This window comes from Neohortaea acidophila (genome assembly GCF_010093505.1).
Source record: "Neohortaea acidophila strain CBS 113389 unplaced genomic scaffold BDY17scaffold_3, whole genome shotgun sequence".
In the NCBI taxonomy this organism is placed as follows: domain Eukaryota; kingdom Fungi; phylum Ascomycota; class Dothideomycetes; order Mycosphaerellales; family Teratosphaeriaceae; genus Neohortaea; species Neohortaea acidophila.
The window spans coordinates 1012931-1033903 of NW_022985512.1; the positions used below are offsets into that span (position 1 = coordinate 1012931).

Consider the following 20973-nt stretch of genomic DNA (forward strand, 5'->3'; position numbering starts at 1 on the left):
AGGGAGAGGGAGGAGGTGTCGGGGGAGAGGCGGTCGGACGGCGGTGGGCGGGTGTGCGCGTGGTGTGGTGAGGGAAGCGGTCGGTGGTGATAAGGTTGCAACGTGCTGAAGTGACCTAACTGGGTCCGCGCGAAAGCCAAAGCGTCTCCGCCGCAGTTGCTGGCCTCCGCACTCGTGCGCTGCCGCCCCCCGCCCCTGAACTGCAACTCTAAAGGCGGGCTTGCCCTGTTCCAGAAGGCCCAAACGCGGGACCCCTGCCATTGGCCGACACCCGCTCGTATCCCTGCCAAACGCTGTCTGAATGCCTCCTGTGCCTCCTGAGCCCTCCCTATAACTTCGTCTCATCTCGTCTAATTTGCGCCCGTCCTTGCCTTCATTCATCTGCTTAATCAATCGCGCTCTTGGCATCGCTCACTCGGCCTTAAACCTCTCCCCCGAAGCCGCTTGCTATACCACGTCCCGCCAGGGAGACAGATCTTGACTGGCTCGCCTAGGTGACAAAGAAGTAGGCTGCCCGCGGGAAGCTTACGTAGCAACAGTGAATCACTTCTTCTGGCACGTAGCCTGCCGTCCGGTCAAGCACGTTGTCGGGGCTGCACAGGCGCACGCGCGCAGCCACCACGGCTTCGCGGCACCACGCTCGTGCCTGCCAAGACGGCCGCTCTGTGCGACAATGTCATGAAGTGGAGGACTGTGTCTCAGGGAACGCTTCATGATATTGTCAGATACTACGCATCGTCTCCGTCATGCCGTCTGACACGGAACAAACATCCACAACTACCGCCAATTCTGGCTAGAGCTCCTCCCCTCCTCCACGCTCATGCTCTCAAACTCCATGTCCCACGCATCAATCTCTGCGAATTTGCGCCTTGCCTCCGCCAGCTCCCTGCTCTGCCCCGCTTCCTCCATACTCACCGATGTATCCGCGCCGTCGCCATCTGCCTCGCCATCGTTGTCGACGGAGGACGCATGGCCCTCTGCATCGTTCTCCTTGTCCGAAGTCGTTGCCGCTGTGCGGCCGTACGTCTTGTTCGCCTTCTTGGTGCTGCGAGGCTGAGCTTTGGTAGCCGGATTGGCGAGAGGACGTAGACTTGTCTTGGTGGAGGCTGTGGCCGGCTTCTTACGTGTCGAGGTCGCAGTATTGTTGGATTTGATCTGTCGCCTGCCTCTCCCCCGGCCCCCATGTCCGTTGGCGCGGACTTCCGCACCGTCCTCTCCATCCTCCGAGTCAGAGTCAACATCGTACTCTGATGGTCCACGTCTAGACGCAAGCGGTTTTCTTAGTTTGGGAAGTAGGGATTGCAGCGTGGCGGTTGTGGTTGGCCTGGTCTTTGCTCGCTGTTTTGCCGCCCCCCGTTCACGAGGTGGTGAGGGCTGGGTCAAGGGATCGGCCATGATGTCCCGTTCCGTGCGTGCTCTTGCGTCGGGAAGAGGAGAACTACTTGCTGGTTCGGCCATTGTAGCGCTCAAAATCTCCTGCTCGTGGTCGCTCGGGCCGTTACGTTGCGCGCGTCGTAACTCCCTCTCAGTGGAGGGAACAACGTCCTCCGGGTTCGACGCTGCAAGGTGCTCGGGCAAAGGCAGATCCGACAGCGATGCAGAAGAAGGCGATGAGTTTATGACCTGTATCTCGGCCGGCAGCGTTGTCGATAGACGCTCTCCATCGCCGGAAGATGGCTTTCCGCCCCTTCTTCTCTGCCGCTTATGACTCGACTCGTCGGCAGTAGTTACAGGCAAGTCAGCCTCCATTGACTTTCGTTTCTTCGCTGCACCGGATGCTAGAGGTGCCTGCTGTCCTTCAGACCCCCCCTCCACCCCAGCACCGGAGATGGTCTTGGCGAGACGGAGATGCAGGGGTGTGCCTTCGGCCTCCGGAGCGAATTCATCGTCGTCGTCCTCGATGCCCTCTACGTCGTAAGCGGCGGTGTCATCTTCCGCAGGAATATGTACAGCAGAAGGCCGCGCGCTCGCTGTTCGTTGCTGAACCATCTGCAGCATGCTAGGCTGTCGAGGTCTTCGCTTGAAGTTTTTCAGCGCGAGAATACTAGTCTCGAATGCAGGTGCAGGGTCCAGTCGAAGAGCGGAGTTAGGTGGAGCGAGGGAAGAGCGCGCACCATGACCTTCATTCCGCTTTGCGGAGGGTAGTGTGGGCGAGGAGAATGCCACAGGTCTAGACGGCTGAGTAGGATGGGGCGATTGTTGGAGGGTAGGGCGCCGTCGCGACAGGGCGTCGGATTCTGATCCAGGCTTCTCGCTTGGCTTGCTCGTAGCGACAGGCTCTCCAGCAGCCGCCATGCGCTTCCTTAAGTCCAGCAGAATTTGGCTGCTCGCTGCAGTCTTCACCACCTTCTTCATCGTTCTCGGCGGCCGCCGGTTGCGCGGGGCGTTGGCAATCGGCGCACTATCGCTTTGCTGCAGCTCATCTCCAGTCGCAGACGCGAGCGCGGCTGTCGTGCGCGCAGGTTCTGCATCTGCCAGACCAAGCCCTCCAGTCATAACAAAGTCATCTTTCAGCTCCGGCGCATTATTCCTCTTCGCCTGTCCCCGACGTGGGCGCACATCCTTGACCAGCTCTTCGATGTTTTCGTCAAAATCATAGGTGGTGCCTCTTGAGCGCGTGGTATTCGTCTTCTCCTTCAATGCTTGTCTTGTCTCAGGCTGTTGTTGTGTTGACGAGGCTGCGTCGCGCTGCATCGAAGGCACAGCACGCTGGCGAGCCATTGTAACAGGCTGTGGCTTGCCTCAGCGCATATTATCCGCGCACAAAGAGCGTGTGCAGCTGGAGTCGGACTTGTTAGATGGTGGATTGCAGCAGAGGATGTCGATGTCAGGCGCGTGCACTCCACCGGCACGCGTTGAAGATAGACTTTCCGCCAGGCAGGCATCATCATGGCCCGTGCGCGATCTCGCGGGAACTTCACGTCGGCTTAAGAGGACAGGAAAAGCGAGCTAAGCCGATGATTTCACACCAGGCTCTCGAGACTCCAAGCACCTTTCACAGTGACAGTGTTTGGGTGAATGAAATCTTTCTCTACCGCCCGCTCTCTCCTCCAGTGTTTTCGTTCGACCTGCGCCAAACGACTTGGCAGCTCCTCCATCGGCAGCCAAACATCAGGGATCGTCCACATGGCCATTCGCCCCATTTCAGACGCTGCGGCCGAAAAGGCGGCGGCATCCATTCATCAGCCCAGAGACCCCAATACCTTGTCTAATTACAATGCCTGGAAAACCAAACACACCACCGCCAACTTCGAAATTGACTTTGAGGCGAAGAAACTAAAGGGCAGCGTGGAGCTGACGCTCAAGAAGCTTGCTGATCACGAGCCCAAGATTGTGCTCGATACAAGCTTCCTCAACATCTCCAGCGTCCATGTCGATGGGCACAAGGCCGAGTTCTCGGTCAACGGATCCCGCATAGAGCCGTATGGCAGCCCGCTGACCATCCGGGTTGACGATGCGGCCACCAAACACGAGGTGAAAGTCAAGATCCATGTCGAAACCACCAAAGATTGCACAGCTCTGCAATGGTTGACCCCAGCTCAAACCTCGAACAAAAAGCATCCCTACATGTTCTCTCAATGCCAAGCCATTCACGCCCGCTCGCTGTTCCCGTGCCAGGACACGCCGGACGTCAAATCCACGTACACGTTCAACCTGCGCTCCGCTCTGCCCGTCTTGGCTTCGGGCCTTTCCACAGGCTCCAGAGACTTCGAGCCTGGCACGAAGGGGAAGTCGGGTACTTTGCTGTACACCTTCCATCAGGAAATCCCCATGCCTTCTTACCTCTTCGCCGTGTCTTCCGGCGACCTCGCAGCCGCGTCGGTGGGTCCCCGATCTACCGTTTGGACTGGGCCGGAAGAACTCACGGCCTGTCAATGGGAGTTCGAGGACGATGTGGAGACCTTCATCCAAGCCGCCGAGAAGATTGTATATCCTTATGCCTGGACTACCTACAACGTCCTGGTGCTTCCTCCCAGCTTCCCCTACGGTGGAATGGAAAACCCAGTGTACACGTTTGCAACCCCAACTCTGATTTCTGGCGACCGCCAAAATGTGGACGTGATTGCACATGAGCTGGCGCACTCATGGTCCGGGAATCTGGTGTCGAATGCTTCGTGGGAGCACTTTTGGCTCAATGAGGGCTGGACGGTCTACCTTGAACGCCGTATTCAGGCTTCCGTACTGGGCGGCGACCAACACCGTGACTTTAGCGCAATCATTGGATGGAAAGCGCTGAGCGACAGCATTGCCCAGTTTGGAGAGGACCACGAATTCACCAAGATGATTCCGAATCTCAAAGGTCAAGATCCGGATGACGCCTTCTCCTCCGTGCCCTATGAGAAGGGCTTTGTTTTCCTCTACCACCTGGAGAAGCTCGTCGGCCTGGACAAATGGGACAAATTCATCCCGCATTACTTCAACGAATACAAGAAACGGAGCGTGGACAGCTACGAATTCAAAGCGACACTGCTGTCGTTCTTCGAACCTGACGCCGAGGCTTCGAAGCAGCTGGCCACGGTGGACTGGGACAAATGGTTCTACACCCCTGGCTTTCCGCCGAGGCCGGACTTCGACACCACGCTCGCAGACGAATGCTACGACCTTGCGAACAAATGGGAGGCGCTGAATGGCGGTGCAAAGGAGTTCAAGCCTAGTGCGGCCGACATCAAGTCCTTCAGCGCCAACCAGTCCGTTGTCTTCCTCGAGCGCGTCCAATCCTTCTCTCATCCCCTCTCTCCTGACCTCGTTGACCTGATGGGGAGCACATACGCCTACTCCAGCTCGCACAATGTAGAGCTCGTGTCCCGATTTTACGTTGTCGGTCTGCAGGCGGGAGCGAAGAGTGTGTACCAGCCGACCGCAGAGCTGCTGGGCACGGTGGGCAGAATGAAGTTCGTTCGGCCGTTGTACAAGGAGTTGCTGAAGCGGGATGCTGAGCTAGCGAGGCGGACTCTGGAGAAGAATCGGGACTTTTACCACCCAATTTGCCGCGGGATGGTGGAGAAGATGTTTGAGAGGCAAGCGGGAAAGTAGTTCCGGTGGGCAGGTACTTGTCTACGTCGATATCGCGGAAGTGACATCTCATTTGCTGCCTTTCTCTTGCATTGTCACATGGCGATGACACTAAAGCATTTCCCAGGTTGATGTTGCATGCTTGGTGCTGAGTCTTCGCCTCGGATTCCCCCCATAGACCGGGCATGCTTTAGCGTGATAGCTAACAAAGAGAGGCGGTCCATCGTTCCATACGATGAGCTTGGGAGCTCGGATGGTCTGTAAAAGTGGTGTGGTTAGTGCCACCCGACAGCCGGCGTTGATACCCAAAGCACAGCCTTGCCTTAGCATTCGACGATGCAATTGACATGTGAACGGTAATTCCATATTCCATAAAAAGAATGTCCGTTCATTCGTCACGAAGGAACGGACTCTGCCTCATTCCTGACATGGCGCTCACGGCCTGCAGAAAATGGTCGCCTGTTTGCATGCAGCGGTGGAGAAGGGCGTGGTGGATGGTCAGCCTCAGCTCGACGGACAGCCCGATGACAAGGGTGGGGAGATCTCGTATTACCTTACAAGTAGCAAGCTGAACCTCGTCGGTGCAGGGGATTCACTTCATTTTTACGACTCGTATCACGAACGCCACCGTCTGACCCTTTGGGCACGGTCTTTGACGACCTCAGGCTACACCGCTCTCTCTTCCCCTCCCCGCTTCTCCAGGCGCGGGACCCCGCCCCAGCATTGACTGCGCTGGCTGTCTCTGACCACCTCATGCCGCAGCTTGTCCATCAATGTTCCCCAATCTCAACGACACAACTCGACTTATGAATAGCAACAGTCATCCGGAGCACTGCAGCTCGGAGCATCATTTGCGACCGGTAGCCAGTCACTGCATCTGGCTGGCGGGACCGCATGACCCTCCACCGGAGACATTCCATGTCTGGATGTGACGCAAGCAGCCGCCTTGTGCGACAACGTCGATAGCACGAGGCTGGGCGAGGAATCAGGTATATACCTGTTCCATCCAAGGCATAGCTGCTCACACATCTCTCTCGACAGTACCCGCAAGTTCGGGGGAATGCGACATCACCCACCATCCTCGCCATGCCGCAACAGTCTCTCAGTCAAGAAAGCGAGGAACCTCTGGCACCAGAGCAACCTGACGAGCCTTCCACACAAAAACCATCGAGGAAGGGATCCCTGCTCAGGAGTCTTGGTGCACGGTGGAGGAAGCCTCGAGGCTTGCAGGAGGCCGACGCGGAGTTATCCACCTCGTCAATTGACCCTCAGCCATTAGAGGACCACCTTCAGCAACCACGAGCAAGTCAACCAGACAACAATGGCCCATTCTCGCAGGCCATTGCATCCCTTCCTCGACCACAGGATTTATCAAGACAGGAATCTGAGCAACGAGAGAAACTGCTCAAGGTCCCTCCCAGCATGAACGAAAGACGCACTGCAAGTCTCAATCGAAAACGCGGTCTCAGTGCAAGTGCCGCTCGGAGAGCACTATCTCCTAAATCGCCCCTTGTTTTATCGCCATTTGCGTCCAGAACTGGGTATCCAGGCGGGGTCCACAGCGATAGAGACCACGGCAACGGTGCAGACGGCAACAATCCTGATCCTCCACCACTTTCACCATTACCAATCCCAGATCGGTCGCGTGAGGAGGTCGAGTCCATCAACGACGACGAAGACGACGACGCCAAAAAAGCCCATCTCCTCCTGCTGCACGAACATACTGAACGATGGGTCCTCAATCTCAGCATGCACTTCCGCGACAACTCCAAGCGCGAGAAGTTCTTTGTCACCTACGCCGAGACTGCGACCAAGTGGAGAAGACTGGCCATCTCCCTGGACTATCGAAACGCCCCAGAAGGCTCGCTGGAAGAGGATGTATCTTGTCTGAAATTCCAGCGCGACAAAAGCTTCCGCATCTACGAGGCTATTCGAGACGTTGGACGACATTCATTTCTACAACACCGTCACCAATCTCAGATTGGTGACTACCCCGGAGGATGGACAGCTGCACGTCCATGTTCGCGAGGACGTCAATGAGATTGTCGAATACCCTTCCCTCTCGCTACTCCAGCACGTCCGTGTCCCACTCTATCGTGAGAGCGATGTCGAATTCGTCTCTCATCTCTCTGGTTTCGTGTACGAGGTGAACGTCGACGGCGACCATTTAATCAAGAAAGAGATTCCGGGACCCGATACTATCGACGAGTTTCTGTACGAAGTCAATGCTCTTGATGCACTGTTCGACTCCGAAAACGTCATCAAGCTTAGAGGATTGGTCACCGACGAGATAGGGACGGTCGTCAAAGGTCTCCTGATCTCATATGCGACTCATGGCGCGCTTGTAGATGTGATCTTCGCCGATCAGGGCACTCCGGCACTCCCATGGCACAGGCGGGAGAAATGGGCGAAGCAGATTGTCCAAGGCCTCTCTGACATCCACGAAGCCGGGTTCGTGCAGGGCGATTTCACCCTGTCTAATGTTGTGATTGATGGGGACGACAACGCGCAGATCATCGACATCAATCGCAGAGGATGTCCAGTCGGTTGGGAGCCACCCGAGCTGCATCGCCTCATTCGAAGTGGGCAGCGGATTAGCATGTGCATCGGTGTGAAAACGGATCTGTTCCAGCTTGGAATGGTGCTCTGGGCCCTGGCGCAGCAGATTGACGATCCCGACCTCCAAGAACGCCCTCTGGCCCGACTTCCCAATTTTGTTCCCCCGTACTTCCGAGACATTGTGGAGACATGCCTCAGCGAGCGGCCTCAAGATCGATGGAGTGCCAGAATACTCCTTGATGAGTTCCCGACGTCTCCCAGTCGGCCCTCGGTGGGCTTCATCGATAACCCCGTGCGACATTCGGATCACAGCACAACCACCTGTCGCTCTGACCGGGAATACATCGATCCCGCGATGGCAGTCACTCTCGAAGACGTCAATGGTCGTCGGCGAGGACGAGCAGGGCCGCATCTATCTCCCATGAGTTCCGGACAGGTCCAATATGTTATATCGACCCACAAGATCCCGACTCTAATGCTGCGTCATCGAACTACCACTTCGGCAGCTCCGGGTCTTGGGTACTTGCGCATCGCGATCGCTCGCTGATTTCGAGCCATCGGGGGAGGAACTCGCCCTTTGCTCGGACGGCGTCGATGTCGTCCGGCAGCGCTACTTCGTTATCCCGCTCCCCGCCTAGCAGAGGACGTAGAAGGCGTGGGAGCGAGTGCTCTTTTGATAATCGAGGACTGGAGAGGAAGACGTCGGCAAATGGGAATGCGTTGGGCATTGATCTCGGCAGGAGAGCTACTGCGGGAGAACGCGAGAAGCGGGACGAGGGAGACGCTCCGCTACCAAATGGGGTCGCGCGGTTGGCTGGGGAGGATGGTGTTCATTCGGGCCTGATGCATACTGATTCGGGGTTTGACGAGCACATGGATCGTGAGTTCAACGCAGAGCCTTGGACGTCTGTCAGCCGAGACGACACAGCTGCGAGTTGGGGACAGACATGAGGTTACGATACATGTATTGAATGAGATTCCGATTGACGATATGGGACGTGTCGGTGCATGAGTATGCGTTCGGGCTGCCGCACTACTGTCCATCGACCCTGCGCACCTTGAGTCGTCCAAGACAGGCACCGAGATCGGTGGGGTTGGGACCGGCCGGCTCTGGTTTAAAGGGTGCTCACCGAAATGCATTACATGCTTTCGAAACCCGCCCTACGAAGAAGAGAAGTGGTTTTCTACCTCGTTGCTATCCTACCCATAGCGCGATCATTCGTCTGCTCCTCGTGTCGAATCTCGAAGGTTTAGGGTTTATTTCTTTCCTAACCCTAAGTACATCGCCCCACGACAGCAGCAACATCCGGTCACTATCCGGCACGAGTGCTGAGCCGCATATGCGAGGAAGAATAGGCTGACAGGCCTTCGGCTCGGAAAGACACGCAGTGAATAAAGCAGTGAAAGCATGACGACCTTTGCGTACATCCCACCCCAACTTCTCCCGACGGCCTTGGACTGATCACAAATCTGCAGCAAATCCACCTTCTCCGCGGCCTCATATGCCGCATTTCGCCCAACGTATCCGCCCGCTCTCTACAACACGGTACTAGCCTACCATCGTGGACCGAAGCGGCTATGCCTCGATCTGGGAAGCGGCACGGGGATGGTCGCGCGAGGTATGGCCACGCGGTTCGAGCGAGTGATTGGCACCGATCCCTCTCCCGGCATGATCAAGCAGGCTCGCGAGCAGAGTCGAGAGAGCAATGTTGAGTTCCGGGAGGGGTCGGCGGAGAACTCATCATTCTTGAGTGATGGGGAGGTGGATTGTGTTGTCGCTGGGCAGGCAGCGCATTGGTAAGAATTTTCTTACCGAGCAGTGACCGAGGCGCGGATGGCATGGCTAACGCTGCACTCGTGATGGTGGCAGGTTCAAATACGCAGAACTCTGGCCGGAGCTGAAGCGTCTACTAAGGAAAGGCGGGACGGTGGCCTTCTGGGGCTACAAAGACCCCGTTCTCGTCGACTTCCCTCGCGCCACCAAGGTGTTGGACAAAACTACGTACGGGGATGATCCGGAGACCCTTGGGCCCTACTGGAGCATGCCGGGACGACGGTACGTGCAGGAGAAATTGCGCGTTATCGAGCCGCCCGCTGCGGACTTCGAGGACGTGCAGAGGGTAGAGTACGAGCCTGCTTGTCAAGGGAGGAAGAGTGGAGAAGGCACGCTGTTTGTGGAGAAGAGTTTGACGATTGCGGAGATGAAGGAGTACTACCGCACATTCTCGTCCTTTCATGGATGGAAGGAGGCGCATCCGGGGCAGATCGCGCGGTCGAAAGGGGGGGAGGGGGATTTAATTGATCGCATGGTGGACGAGATGAAGGGGCAGGATGCGTTTTTCGCCGAGGAGGGCAATGTGGTGAACATGGAATGGGGGTCGGGACTGGTGATGTTTCGCAAGCGGTGACGAGATGCATGTCTATCTATTTATTACATAGACCATTAGATGTAAAGTGTGTATGGGTGTCGAGTGCAGCATGGTCACATGACTGGAAACACACCCCTGTTGTATATCGACGGAGTACGCGCCGGATGGCCTGGCAACGTGCGGACGGGCGTTTCTGCCGGACAAATTCCTGCCCAACCAGCGCTGCATTTAGGAGAATTAAACATCCCCTGCTTTCACCTACCGACATACAATTGCTTTGTGCGACGCAAAGAAGAAGCAGAAGAAGTGCAACAGTGCAATTGCTGAATTGAGCAAGAAGTGGCAAACAAACAATGGTTCGTACCTTCCCCCTTCCCTTCTGTTTACTTTCCCGCTCTTGCCGCGTGGTGCGTTCAGGAGGCCTCGTTGGAGCACGACAGCCGCAGTCAACAACAAAGGCCTCGCACCAGCTTCGAGCACGTCAAACCGCGCGCACGCTGTCCCCTTCCTCCCCCCTCCTCTGCCCTTCATCTTTGCACACGCTCTGCGATCCATACTCGCGCGTCTTCCTTTCCCAATTTCCGCGAATTACACTCCACACGCGCACCGCTCCCGCCACAACACACAACACAGCTGACGCATCATGGCCGACCAGGCGCAAAGCACCAACTTCAAGGAGGCCTTCTCCCTCTTCGACAAGCGCGGCACCGGTCGCGTGCCTCTCGACTCCCTCGGCGATCTCCTGCGCGCCTGCGGCCAGAACCCGACGTTGGCGGAGATTCGCGACTTGGAGGGACAAGTGGGCGGAGACTGTAAGTCGCGCTTCCTGTCATCATGAACGTCTCACCAGGCCCGTCTTCTGACACGACAACTCACCTAGTTGACTTTGACTCCTTCACCCGCGTCCTCAACCGTCCAGGCGGCTTCCGCGACCCCGGCGAACCGGAGGAATACTGTCGCGGTTTCCAAGTCTTCGATAAGGACCTCACGGGCTTCATCGGTGTGGGCCAGTTCCGGTACATCCTCACGAACCTGGGGGAGAAGATGAGTGACGAGGAGGTGGATGAGCTACTGAAGGCGGTAGACACCAGCAGTGGCGAGTTGAACTATATGGGTAAGGATGGAAGGGTGCCTTGATGGGACAGCAATGAGACGCTAATACGTTGTTCGCATAGACATGGTCAAGACGATTCTGGCCAACTGAGCAGAGGCGACGGATGCAGACTTGGGCTCATGATGACGAGAGGAGAAGTACATGCTTGCTATTTGGCGCGAAGGGAGTTTACTGCGATCATGGGGAAATTCCATGGATGGGAACTTGGCTGCGCTCGAATCGTCCAGCTCTGATGGTCGAATAGACCTGCATGCTTTCGGATGCCACGCTCGAATATCACGCTCGAAGAAGAGGAAACATGAAACTCATTCCCTTTCTGACCGTCACAACTTCCCCCCTTCCACCTCATCCTTCGCCATCTCTGCCCTCAACCAGTCCGCTTCCTTCTTCATGTCCTCGTCACTCCTCGGCTTCCTGTCCTCGTCCTTTGGCCAGTCCTCCCTCTTGCTTCCACTGCTCCCCTGCGCCTCCTTCAAATGGCCTCCCACATTCCCCTCCTCCCCCTCGAGCCACTCGTACACCTTGTCATCACTACCCGGATCTCCCATCCGCCGCGGAATGACGTGGCAATGCACATGCGGCACCGTCTGCCCCGCCGCCTCGCCATCTTGCATGGCGACATTGAAGGCTTCCGCGCGATATACTCGCTTCAACGTCCGCTGCACGCGGGTGACGGTTTGGAAGAGGTCGGAGATCTCCTCTTTTGTGAGATCTGCTAGCCGCGGCTGGATGCGGTGTGGGCAGACGAGGATGTGGCCTGGGAGGAGGGGTTTGAGGTTCACGATGGCGAAGGAGAGGGGGGTTGTGTGGAAGACCTGGGTATGCGAGACTGTGATCAGAGGACGGAGGGATGACGGAGATACTTGCGGCTGTCCTTGCTTACATGCTGGGTGATATTAAAGGAGCCAAAGTGGAAGACTCGAGGAGGCATCTCTGCCTCTTGAGGACCTGGGCTCATCTGCGCCACTAAGGGGAGATTGAGGAACGGCGAGTAAGGCTCCTGATGTAATAATGCGTTTGTGAGCGCTCGAAGGCCATCACTCATTAAGCTGCGCCGTCAGCAAACCAATCACAGCGCGCTACACACCCGGGCCCGGGCCGGCCCTCGCGTGTTTGCCTTGCCCCAAATCTTCAGCCTTCCTCCTCCTTCTCTTCTTCCTCTGTCTCGCAGTCGTTCTTTCGTCTACGTGTACCCGCTTCTACCGCGCGAGCAGCAGCGACTGCCTCTTTGTCCAGAGTGTTTCTTTGCAGCAACCTTCTCCACGCTACATGCTACCTGCGGGCGTGTGAGGAGAGCCGAGAGACACTTGGGGAAGCTGAATGAATCGGTGGGAATGTGATCGACGCCCACAGCGGGAGCGAGAATTCCAAAGAGTTACAGGGAGCGAAAGCGTCAGGTGGTATAGAGGTCAAGTATTGGAGGTCATGGTATCTTCGATAGAAAACAACAAACACGAAAAGTATCGCTTTCACAACCAGCAGCGCAGATGTATTGCCTCGCCAATTTGATTCGACTCCACGCCTGTTATCCACCCTTTGAACATGTCACCTCTTCTTCCTCTACTCGGACTTGATGATGTCCTCATGTCCAGTGCGGACCAATGACTCACGTCGGATATCTTGCCACTCGACGTTGCCCATCTGGGAGATGTCGAAGTTGTTCTCGAGAAGGTAGGCCCGGAATCGCGCATCCTCCTTTGTAATGGTGTCTTGGTCGATGTGGGGAAGCAGCCAAACGATGCAGGCGCTGAAGAGGCAGAGGGCGCTGGCGGTGAAGAAGGGGTACTGGCCGCCCTTGGTGGCGTAGTACCCGCCGCCGTCGGCTTCGATGATGGGGAAGACGTAGGTGCCAACGAAGGCGCCGATCTTGCCCGTGGCGGCGGCGATGGCGTAGTACTTGCCACGGATACCGGTGCTGGAGGACTTGGCTGCAATCAGACCAATGTTGTCGCCCGGGCCCATCTCGCCAAGCATGAGGAAGATGCCGTAGACGACGACGAAGCCGCCGACATTCTGGGGCATTCGGAGCCATTGGTAGGTGCCGCTCATGATGAAGCCAACGATGCCTTGGGCAGCAACGAAGATGCTGAGGGCGAGACGAGGGCCGAGCTTGTCGCTGAGAATGCTTCCGAGCTGTGGTCAATTAGTACAGTTGTTCGAGACTGCTTCACGGTAGAGGGCGGAGCGGCTTACCAGAGCGCCGGGCACGTAGAACAAATTGATCAAGGTAGACCAGCCGAACGTCTGCCAGAGCTTGGGGTTGGGGGTGATGTCTGCAATCCACACGGTGGAGAAGATGCCGAATGGGTAGGTCAGGAAATCGTAGATGAACCAGATGGTCATGACGACGAGCAGACGTGGGGCGTAGAACTTGAGCGCGAGCCAGTAGGGTGTCTTGCCACGCTTGAAGTTCTCGCGCGAGTACGACTCAGGCTCCTTCAGCTTGAATCGAAGGTAGAGGAGGAGGAAGGGTGGGACGACCGCAAGACCGAGAGTCGTACGCCAGACGACGGTCAAGTTGCTGGTGCCGGCGGAGATGATCATGGCGATGAGGGGACCACCGACGAAGCCGATATCAATGGCGACGTTGGTGAACATGATGAACCAGCGGTTACGAGTGCCGGACTTCAACTCTCCGGTAGCCTCGGCGCAAGCAACGGAGCCAGCAGGGTATTCACCACCGATACCAATACCGAGCAGGAAACGGTACGCAGTCAGGGCTGCGAGCAGGCCGTTGACGGTGCCGTTGGCGCCCCAAGCACCAGCGCCAAGGGCGGCGAAGACGATGAGGATGATGGTGGAGGCGAGCAAGCTGTTCTTGCGGCTGTATCTGTCGGAGGTGTAACCAAAGAAGAGCTGCCCAACCACGGTACCGGCGAAGGCAATGGCGGTGATGTTCTGGTGGTAGGTGCTATGCTCGTACTGCTTGGGATACAGCAAGCCCAAGCAGTGGTTGACTGGGCCAATAGACGCTTGCAGGTAACCGTCGGAGAACAGACCGGAACCGCAAGCGAATGCAGGCCAGAACTTTTGCCATCTCGTCTTGCCAGTGTTCTCGAGGTCGTCCTGGCCGGTGAGGACGTCGAGACCACTGTTGTCCGGAGAGTCCGAGTGGGTGATGGGGATTTGCTTGTCGTCCATATTTACGCACGTCGCGAAGCGTGAGTAACAAGATGGAAGAGACGAGGGAGGGTGTGAGGGCGAATGGTTGATGATCGACCGAAGTAAGCTCTTACGGCAAAAGGTTGGCGCAAGGCTTAATATATGTAGATGTTTCTCAGCCACTGGGCCCTGGGAAAAAAATTGCCACGTCTAGACCCTCGGCGGCGACAATGAGCTGTGAGTGGGGGAAGACAGCTCGGCCAAGGAGAAATGAACAGAGAAGCACGTTGCCTGCGGGGCGCGCGACGGCAAGGTAGCAGACGCCCTGCAGGAAACCCGGGCCAGGCTAACTCAAACGAGCAGTTTGTTCGCTAATCCCGACGCATGGTGCGCCTAATCGCCGGGGTCTGGGCTTGAAAGGCTTGAAGGCGACGGAGGGCGTGGGGGGTTGGCAATCGCCTGCCGCTGAGCCGTCGTGCAGACCATGCGCCATTGTGCCGCATTTCCGACATCGCGTGGGAAGGAAAAGGGTGTTGCAATCTTTTTGCACTGCCTGATTACAATCGTGGACGGGGAGACTTGTCCTCATCGACGCCGCCGCGAGTGCAGAGGGCGGGCGAAAAGCATCAGTCGCCTGACCAAGACTCCTGCGCTCACGGCGTGGCCGACGCTCCCAATGCAGTAGGTCGTGCCACGGGTGGCGTTCGGGAGGGCACGCACCCTCGTATGGTGCATTTCACAGAAGGATGGCTTCCGGCGACTCATAGATGTCGGCTCGGAGCACGTGTTGCAGCGACGACAAACTCGAGTCAAGTCGAGTAAAGTCGATCGCATCTGGACCGTCTGTCAGGCGTGAATTTAGTTAACTATCGGCATAGATCTGTGGTCTTGCTGGGTCTAATCTCAGATCGTCCGGGCCCTTGATCTGCGCTCTTGCGTGCCATTGTCTTATTGCGCTGCCGATACATGAGTCGTGAACGAGGCTGAAATGCGCTCCTCGATACATCCGCAACGGTCGCTGGACGATCTCGCTGCTCTTGGCACGCATGCTTCCGAAGCCCAGCTCTATGTGGTTCTGTTTCGCGACGATAAGACGGGAGATGGACATCTTGCGCTGATGGCAACACTTTGCCTGCAAATCGTGCGATTCAGACCTACAACCTTTCTGTGGGCCTGTCTGTGGTCGCTCTGATCGACCAAGGCTTCGAAGATAAGTGACGACGATCGGTATGAGGTGAGGTTCTGCCCTCCTGAGCCCTCGAACGCGTTGGGAGCATTCTCACCCTGATAAGAGGCGGCGAGACATCTTCACTCAAGGTGCAGCGCGGCGGGTCGTCGTAATTACTGCATGGAGATCAAGTGATGCGCGATTTTGTTCGGTTCGAGAGCTCTTACGAATTTTCCGAACACCTCCTACGGCTGGGCAGAGTTTGTCGTAGATCAGAAACGTGCTCATTCCTCGTCCATGCCAGTACGGAAGCAGCACAAGCACGAGTGAATGCGGCAGGGGAGGCATCATTGATGAACGGCGATTGACGGGATTCACTCGAAGACTGGGTGAGGACAGTACACGGCGGAGCCCAATGATTTTGACTGCACCTTACCTATCCATACCGGTTTCCGGTCATGTCAAGTACCGCTGCTTTGCGCTCAGTCATCGACTTCCATCCCGAACGGGAGGGCAGCAATTGGCTTTGAGCTTGGCAGCCTCCTGCATGCCGCATGCAGGTGGATCGGACCTCGGAGCTCTGGTGAGTACGCGCTTTGGGCAGAACGCAATAATGAAAGCATCATTCAGTACATGTTCCATGAGAACGTACTATTTTCTGCTCAAACTCACGTCACTTAAATCCCGGTTGTTGCATGGAGTTTGCGATAGATCGAGCGACATAAGCAGTCACCGCACACTGAGTGCCTATGGCGTATGCGCGCCATAGAGCCCCCTACCGCGTTCTCCCTCGCTTACACGGTCGAAGGAACAATTTGTGAGTTCAGACGCCAGGGGGATCCGGAGCGGGTCGTCAGAGCCATGCCACGGGTGCTGTTGTCAATCCGAAACAGCCCAGAGTCCTCGTCAGTATACAAAGCGCGCTCGCAGTATTTTGTAGATGAAAGAAGACGCCCGACTCTCTGGGCCACAAGCCAGAGGTAGCTACGAAGAAGCCAGTGTCGTGTGTATATGAAGGCGGCCCGGATGCGCGGGTGGGAAGATAAGACGGCGGAAGGCTGGCCAATGAACACCGGCCGGCATCACTTGCTGGTCCGACGCGAATCAGAGATGGTGTTGACGAGGCGGCGTAGTGTAGAGCCAGGGAGGGCCTCTCAGCGCAGCTGTTTCGTCCGCCCCAAGTAAAATTGCCAGGTGCAAGCGCTGCAAGAGTCTAAATCGAAAATTCCCCACTCTCGCTAGCCTGGCCAATGAGATCGCCAGCCGTGATGGAAGCACGGGAGTCTAATTTCCAATAGCGCGAATGAGTGGAAGCCGGGTGCATGCGTGCCTTCCTACTGTGGCACGGGCTTGGAGCAGGGAAGGAAGTCGTCGCACGCTGGGCCATCACGCTCTGCACGCCTTGACATCCTACCTCACCCTCCACCCTCACCGCGACCGACACCCTCCGACCTCACCTCAGTGCTGCCGGCACAGAGCGTGGATCGTATCTCCCTCACCGCCATTGCCGTCCCTTACCTCTCCGCCGCCCACACGCCGCCGTCGGACCCCTTTCTTCCCGCAGCACGCCTTCACCTCCACCCCTTGGGTTCGCGTGAACGAACCACGACGCTCTCTTGCCCTCGATCACGGCCTTCAATCGTTACCGCATTGCAACATCTCGCCGTCCAACCCACCCCGACATTCCATCCTACCCACAGCGAGCAGCCCCAGCTGTCGCTCATGCCCGTTGGGAAGACAAAGCTGGCTTGTCCGACCGCCAAGCCACACGGTCAATAACAATTGCAACAAGAGCAGCGCTCCTTTTACCACCACAAAGTCCGCCTTCGCCTTTGGACCCAACAGCGAGAACAAAGGAGCGTCTTTGTTTCCTGTAGGCCGACGAGTCTTCTTTGACCGCGCGCTCGGGTGGAAGCGTGGTGCAAATTAGACCACCCTGATCCATCACTTCAACCCCCATTCTCGCCTGCAGGTGCCGGCGCCTGGCTCTTCCCGCCTTTCGGACCCGCCTGTTCCAACTACACACGTTCCTTTTGAGGGATTCGTTGCGAGGATGCCGTAGGCCTCTCTGCACACCTACACCTTCCCTCTCGCCGAATCTTGGGAAGTTCTTCAACAAGCATCCGTAGGACGTTGTCCGTCCTGTTCACTCGTTTGATACCCCACTTCGTTCGTGAGTGTCATTTGTTCTTCCGCCAGCCGTTCGCTGTCGCTGACCGTAGACACAGGTTCTGCTTTCTTCTTTTATCACTACACGCCGTCCTCCCGGCGATATCTCACATCATGCGCACCTCAGCAGCAGCGTGGATGGCCGCGCTCGCGGTCATATCCATGAATGGACCATTCACAACGGCACAGGCTGCGCCCGCCCGACCACTAGACGCGGATGCACCACGGCCAGTCTACCATCGATTACAAGACGGACAGGGGTTCAATGACACCGATCCGACAGAAGATACCCTCCACCATGACCTCTTGAGGCCAAGACAACCCGAGCCCGGCTTGATTTCATTATTGACTGGCGCTCTTACATTACCGACCGCTACCACGTCCCCACGAAGGAAAGCCAAACACCACCATGAGCCTGTGAGCCCTACTCTACTGCACTCAGGAATCGATATCGGTGCCTCCTCCTTCCCTTTGGCCAGCTCGTCGAGCTTCCCTACCTCTGCGGCCCCCAACATCATCGTTGGCCTCACCACCATCCTCCACCCAAGCGCGCCCACAAGCACACCAGACAGTAGCGATAGCGGAAGCCAATCAAGTTCAGGAACTTCCGATTCGGGCTTGTTGAGCATTATAGGAGGAGGCTTGAGCGGTGTCCTTCCGTCCGCCACCCAGGCCGTAGGGTCTGAGCTTTCGCGTCTCACTGGAACGGGCGGCGCCCTGCATCACCTCACCAAATCTGCCTTGTCGGACGTGGCGGGCTCGGGAGGCATTCTCCCACACGTCAAGTCGGACATCACGCATATGGTGCCCACTGGTACGGCGAATCCCATCGGCTCTTTTCTGTCCCAGGTCACGGCTACTGGCGCTGTGCCCAGCTTGCTTTCCCCTGTCCAATCCCAACTGTCTGGCATCACTGCATCGGGCATCTCTGGCGTGGGAACAGGCTTCCCGTTCACTGGCATCTTTCCTACGCTCACCAGTGATGCCGGCTCAATCCTGTCCCCTGTGCAGTCGGCCGTGTCATCCCTCGCGAATGTCACAACGGGACTGCCGGCGCTGCAATCTTCGCTTTCGAGCTTCCTGAGCGGCGTTGGATCGGGAGTTAGCAATGCAACTTCCCTCATCGGCACACTGACAACTCCATTGTCAATCCCACCGGGCGTGATACCATCAGGCGTGATCCCCTCAGGTGTGATCCCCACAGGTGTGATTCCGACCGGCGTTACTATCACTGCAGGTGACAGCACTGTCACAATTCCCCTCCCTGGGACTGGGATCCCGACAGGCCTGACGAGCACCCTCTTACCCCCTGTGCTCACCTTACCAACCGTCACGACTGGCGTTACCTCTCCATCGGATACAACTGGAGTCACTTCTCCAACGGACACGACTGGAGTCACTTCTCCAACGGACACGACTGGTGTCACCTCCGCCACGTCCAACACGTCCACATCCCAGGATCCCACAATCACGCCAACCGGCACGATACCTATTACAAATGCGACCACTCCAGTTTCCATCGTCACAGACACCACTGCAGTGCCCAGTACTTCGGCAAGCACCACTTTGATGAGCTCCATTACCACACCAACGACAATATCCACCGGCACCAGGAACGGACCGTTGGTTTCCATTTCTCCTACCGGTACCGACACCCAGTCCTCGCTGTCTTTGCCGACTGTATGGACTTTTGCCCCAAGCTCGACAACGACTAGTTCGGCCGGCATCCAAACCGCCACCTCCACTACTCTTTCCTCATCCACCGGTCTCGCGACGAGCCTCCCTCAATTAGTACAGCCTGCGGGCGGCAGCCCAAACCCGGGATCGAACTTCACTCTCATCCAAGTCGGCTTCGAATTCGCTCTCAACTACCCTTTCGTGGTGAGTCGGCCAGAGTCCGCCAGCCAGATCTTCGCATACCTGCCGCAAGGCATCGCCCATGGGCTCGGGATCAATGAATCGAGTGTCATGATGAATGCTCTCCAGCCATACAACACTGCCGCGAAACTGGGCTTTGTCACCACCTTGGCCCAGGCTTACATCCCATCGGGTCTGGTGGACCAGTTGCAGCTGGACATTCGCACAGCGACGTCGCAACTCTATTATAACGACCACGTGCCCGTCCAACAACTGATGCGGGTCATCAACCCCGCCATCCCCATTCTCCCCGGCAGTACTTTGGACGGCGTGCCAGAGGTCCCGACGTTCAACGCCGAAGCGGCAGCAGGCGCAGGGAAGAATACAGGCGCCGGTGCCCCCATCGGCGGCGACTCTGGCGTTTCCAAATCCGTCAGAGGCACGTCCGTGGGCATTGGTGCGGGTGCGGTGGCAGGCGCCGCTGTATACGCCGCAGCCATGATCTACGTCGCGCGCCGCTACCGACAGAAGCGGAAAAACCATCGGCGCGCTAGTTCCATCCCCGCAGCCGTGCACCCAGGCGAAATGACACAGAGGTCGAGTGCCGGTGGCATGGGCTCGCTCTTCATGTCCGGCGCCATCCACAACGCGCGGGGCACGACTGCTCGCACGTCGCTAAACTCTGCGGGCCGCAACAGCCGGACGAGCAACACCAGTAGCAACGGGCGCAGCGTGCGGGAACAGGGCATCAGTGCTCCTCTGATGTCGGAGAACAGCCTGGGGTGGAATTGATGCCCGCGGCCCTGGTGTCCTTGTGTTATCTCTTTTCATGTCCATGTGTGCTTGAAGCTTTTAGTTTTTTGAGCGAAAAGATTTTCTGTTTTCTACCCACCATCATAGCACTTCATTCAATCTGACCACCTATCTACGTGTATTTGCAATCTCACGTGCGTCGAAAGCATCGAAGCACGGCGATGCCTCCAGAACCACGGTGATCCTCACACCACGAGTTAGATTTGCCGTGCGCTCCATTCCCCCCTGAAGTGCGCCTATGCCAGCTGAAAATGCTTGGTGGGTAGTAAGGCCGGTTCAAAGGTACGTACCAATAACGAGGTATGCAAGGTAGGCTTGTAGGTTACAACAGCTCCCTAGTCCGTCCCAGGGTCTCGTTTCGTGACGGCAGATCCACTCAATCCACTTGGCAGGGCGAGCAAGCACCCCTGATGATCCTCGCGCGTCTGCACATGCATCTTGTCCCAATTTTCGTTCCTTGGTCGTTCAAATCTCGCGAACGGGGTGGGTGGAATTTCACATGCTACGCGCTGGTTGGTTTTGGAGGGTGTGGTTCAAGGCTTTCATTGCCGGCAGTGTTGACTGGCGGATTGAAGGAGGTCGAGGCTGTGTAGAGTACAACATTTTGACTATCTATTCCATGGCTAACTTGTTCATGAAACCATGGCTGCATGCTAGATGGTTTTGGGAGGGAGACCATGTTTTTCCCCTTTTCGCTGTTCATTTATGCGTTACAAGTCGTAGTATTCACACAGAGGATCTTCCCAGATCTCTCTTGGTTGGGCGAGACGCCGTCCCGGTGGTAATGACGGGGACGGCGGCACGGATGG

General features: G+C 57.0%; 8 protein-coding genes across 8 annotated transcripts; 5 read left to right on the plus strand and 3 right to left on the minus strand.

Annotated features, from left to right (window-relative positions):
- Positions 1–467: 467 nt before the first annotated feature.
- BDY17DRAFT_293353 (uncharacterized protein) lies at positions 468–2818 on the minus strand. Its single transcript, XM_033732970.1, has one exon. The coding sequence runs from the start codon at positions 2719–2721 to the stop codon at positions 778–780; it is 1944 nt and encodes a 647-aa protein (XP_033591881.1). The 5' UTR covers positions 2722–2818; the 3' UTR covers positions 468–777.
- A 308-nt stretch (positions 2819–3126) lies between these two features.
- Positions 3127–5034, plus strand: BDY17DRAFT_247074 (peptidase family M1-domain-containing protein; the record flags this gene model as incomplete). Its single annotated transcript, XM_033730790.1, has 1 exon — positions 3127–5034. The coding sequence occupies one exon, from the start codon at positions 3127–3129 to the stop codon at positions 5032–5034; it is 1908 nt and encodes a 635-aa protein (XP_033591882.1).
- A 1728-nt stretch (positions 5035–6762) lies between these two features.
- On the plus strand, positions 6763–7905 carry BDY17DRAFT_308729 (kinase-like domain-containing protein; the record flags this gene model as incomplete). Its single annotated transcript, XM_033735246.1, has 3 exons — positions 6763–6891; positions 6950–7843; positions 7885–7905. The coding sequence occupies 3 exons, from the start codon at positions 6763–6765 to the stop codon at positions 7903–7905; spliced, it is 1044 nt and encodes a 347-aa protein (XP_033591883.1).
- Positions 7906–8980: 1075 nt separating this feature from the next.
- On the plus strand, positions 8981–9980 carry BDY17DRAFT_315753 (putative S-adenosylmethionine-dependent methyltransferase; the record flags this gene model as incomplete). Its single annotated transcript, XM_033735937.1, has 3 exons — positions 8981–8994; positions 9049–9369; positions 9443–9980. 3 exons carry the CDS (start codon positions 8981–8983, stop codon positions 9978–9980), a joined length of 873 nt encoding a protein of 290 aa, XP_033591884.1.
- A 604-nt stretch (positions 9981–10584) lies between these two features.
- On the plus strand, positions 10585–11078 carry BDY17DRAFT_246994 (uncharacterized protein; the record flags this gene model as incomplete). Its single annotated transcript, XM_033730777.1, has 2 exons — positions 10585–10753; positions 10822–11078. 2 exons carry the CDS (start codon positions 10585–10587, stop codon positions 11076–11078), a joined length of 426 nt encoding a protein of 141 aa, XP_033591885.1.
- On the minus strand, positions 11033–12142 carry BDY17DRAFT_293361 (HIT-like domain-containing protein). The gene is made up of 2 exons (XM_033732971.1): positions 11939–12142; positions 11033–11870 (listed from the first exon to the last, which is right to left on the minus strand). Exons 1-2 carry the CDS (start codon positions 12098–12100, stop codon positions 11379–11381), a joined length of 654 nt encoding a protein of 217 aa, XP_033591886.1. The 5' UTR covers positions 12101–12142; the 3' UTR covers positions 11033–11378.
- Positions 12143–12615: 473 nt separating this feature from the next.
- Positions 12616–14196, minus strand: BDY17DRAFT_308732 (MFS phospholipid transporter-like protein Git1; the record flags this gene model as incomplete). The annotated part of the gene is made up of 2 exons (XM_033735247.1): positions 12616–13188; positions 13249–14196. The coding sequence occupies 2 exons, from the start codon at positions 14194–14196 to the stop codon at positions 12616–12618; spliced, it is 1521 nt and encodes a 506-aa protein (XP_033591887.1).
- A 3208-nt stretch (positions 14197–17404) lies between these two features.
- BDY17DRAFT_100851 (uncharacterized protein) lies at positions 17405–20588 on the plus strand. The gene is made up of 2 exons (XM_033729109.1): positions 17405–17498; positions 17554–20588. The coding sequence occupies exon 2, from the start codon at positions 17609–17611 to the stop codon at positions 20141–20143; it is 2535 nt and encodes an 844-aa protein (XP_033591888.1). The 5' UTR covers positions 17405–17498; positions 17554–17608; the 3' UTR covers positions 20144–20588.
- Positions 20589–20973: the final 385 nt, after the last annotated feature.

Bases quoted from the DNA above. Each gene is read 5' to 3' on its own strand.
- BDY17DRAFT_293353 (XM_033732970.1), bottom strand. From the start codon at position 2,721: ATGGCTCGCCAGCGTGCTGTGCCTTCGATGCAGCGCGACGCAGCCTCG.
- BDY17DRAFT_293361 (XM_033732971.1), bottom strand. From the start codon at position 12,100: ATGAGTGATGGCCTTCGAGCGCTCACAAACGCATTATTACATCAGGAG. The intron at 11,871-11,938 runs GTAAGCAAGGAC...TCGCATACCCAG, and splicing joins CCTTTAATATCACCCAGCAT to GTCTTCCACACAACCCCCCT.
- BDY17DRAFT_100851 (XM_033729109.1), top strand. From the start codon at position 17,609: ATGCGCACCTCAGCAGCAGCGTGGATGGCCGCGCTCGCGGTCATATCC.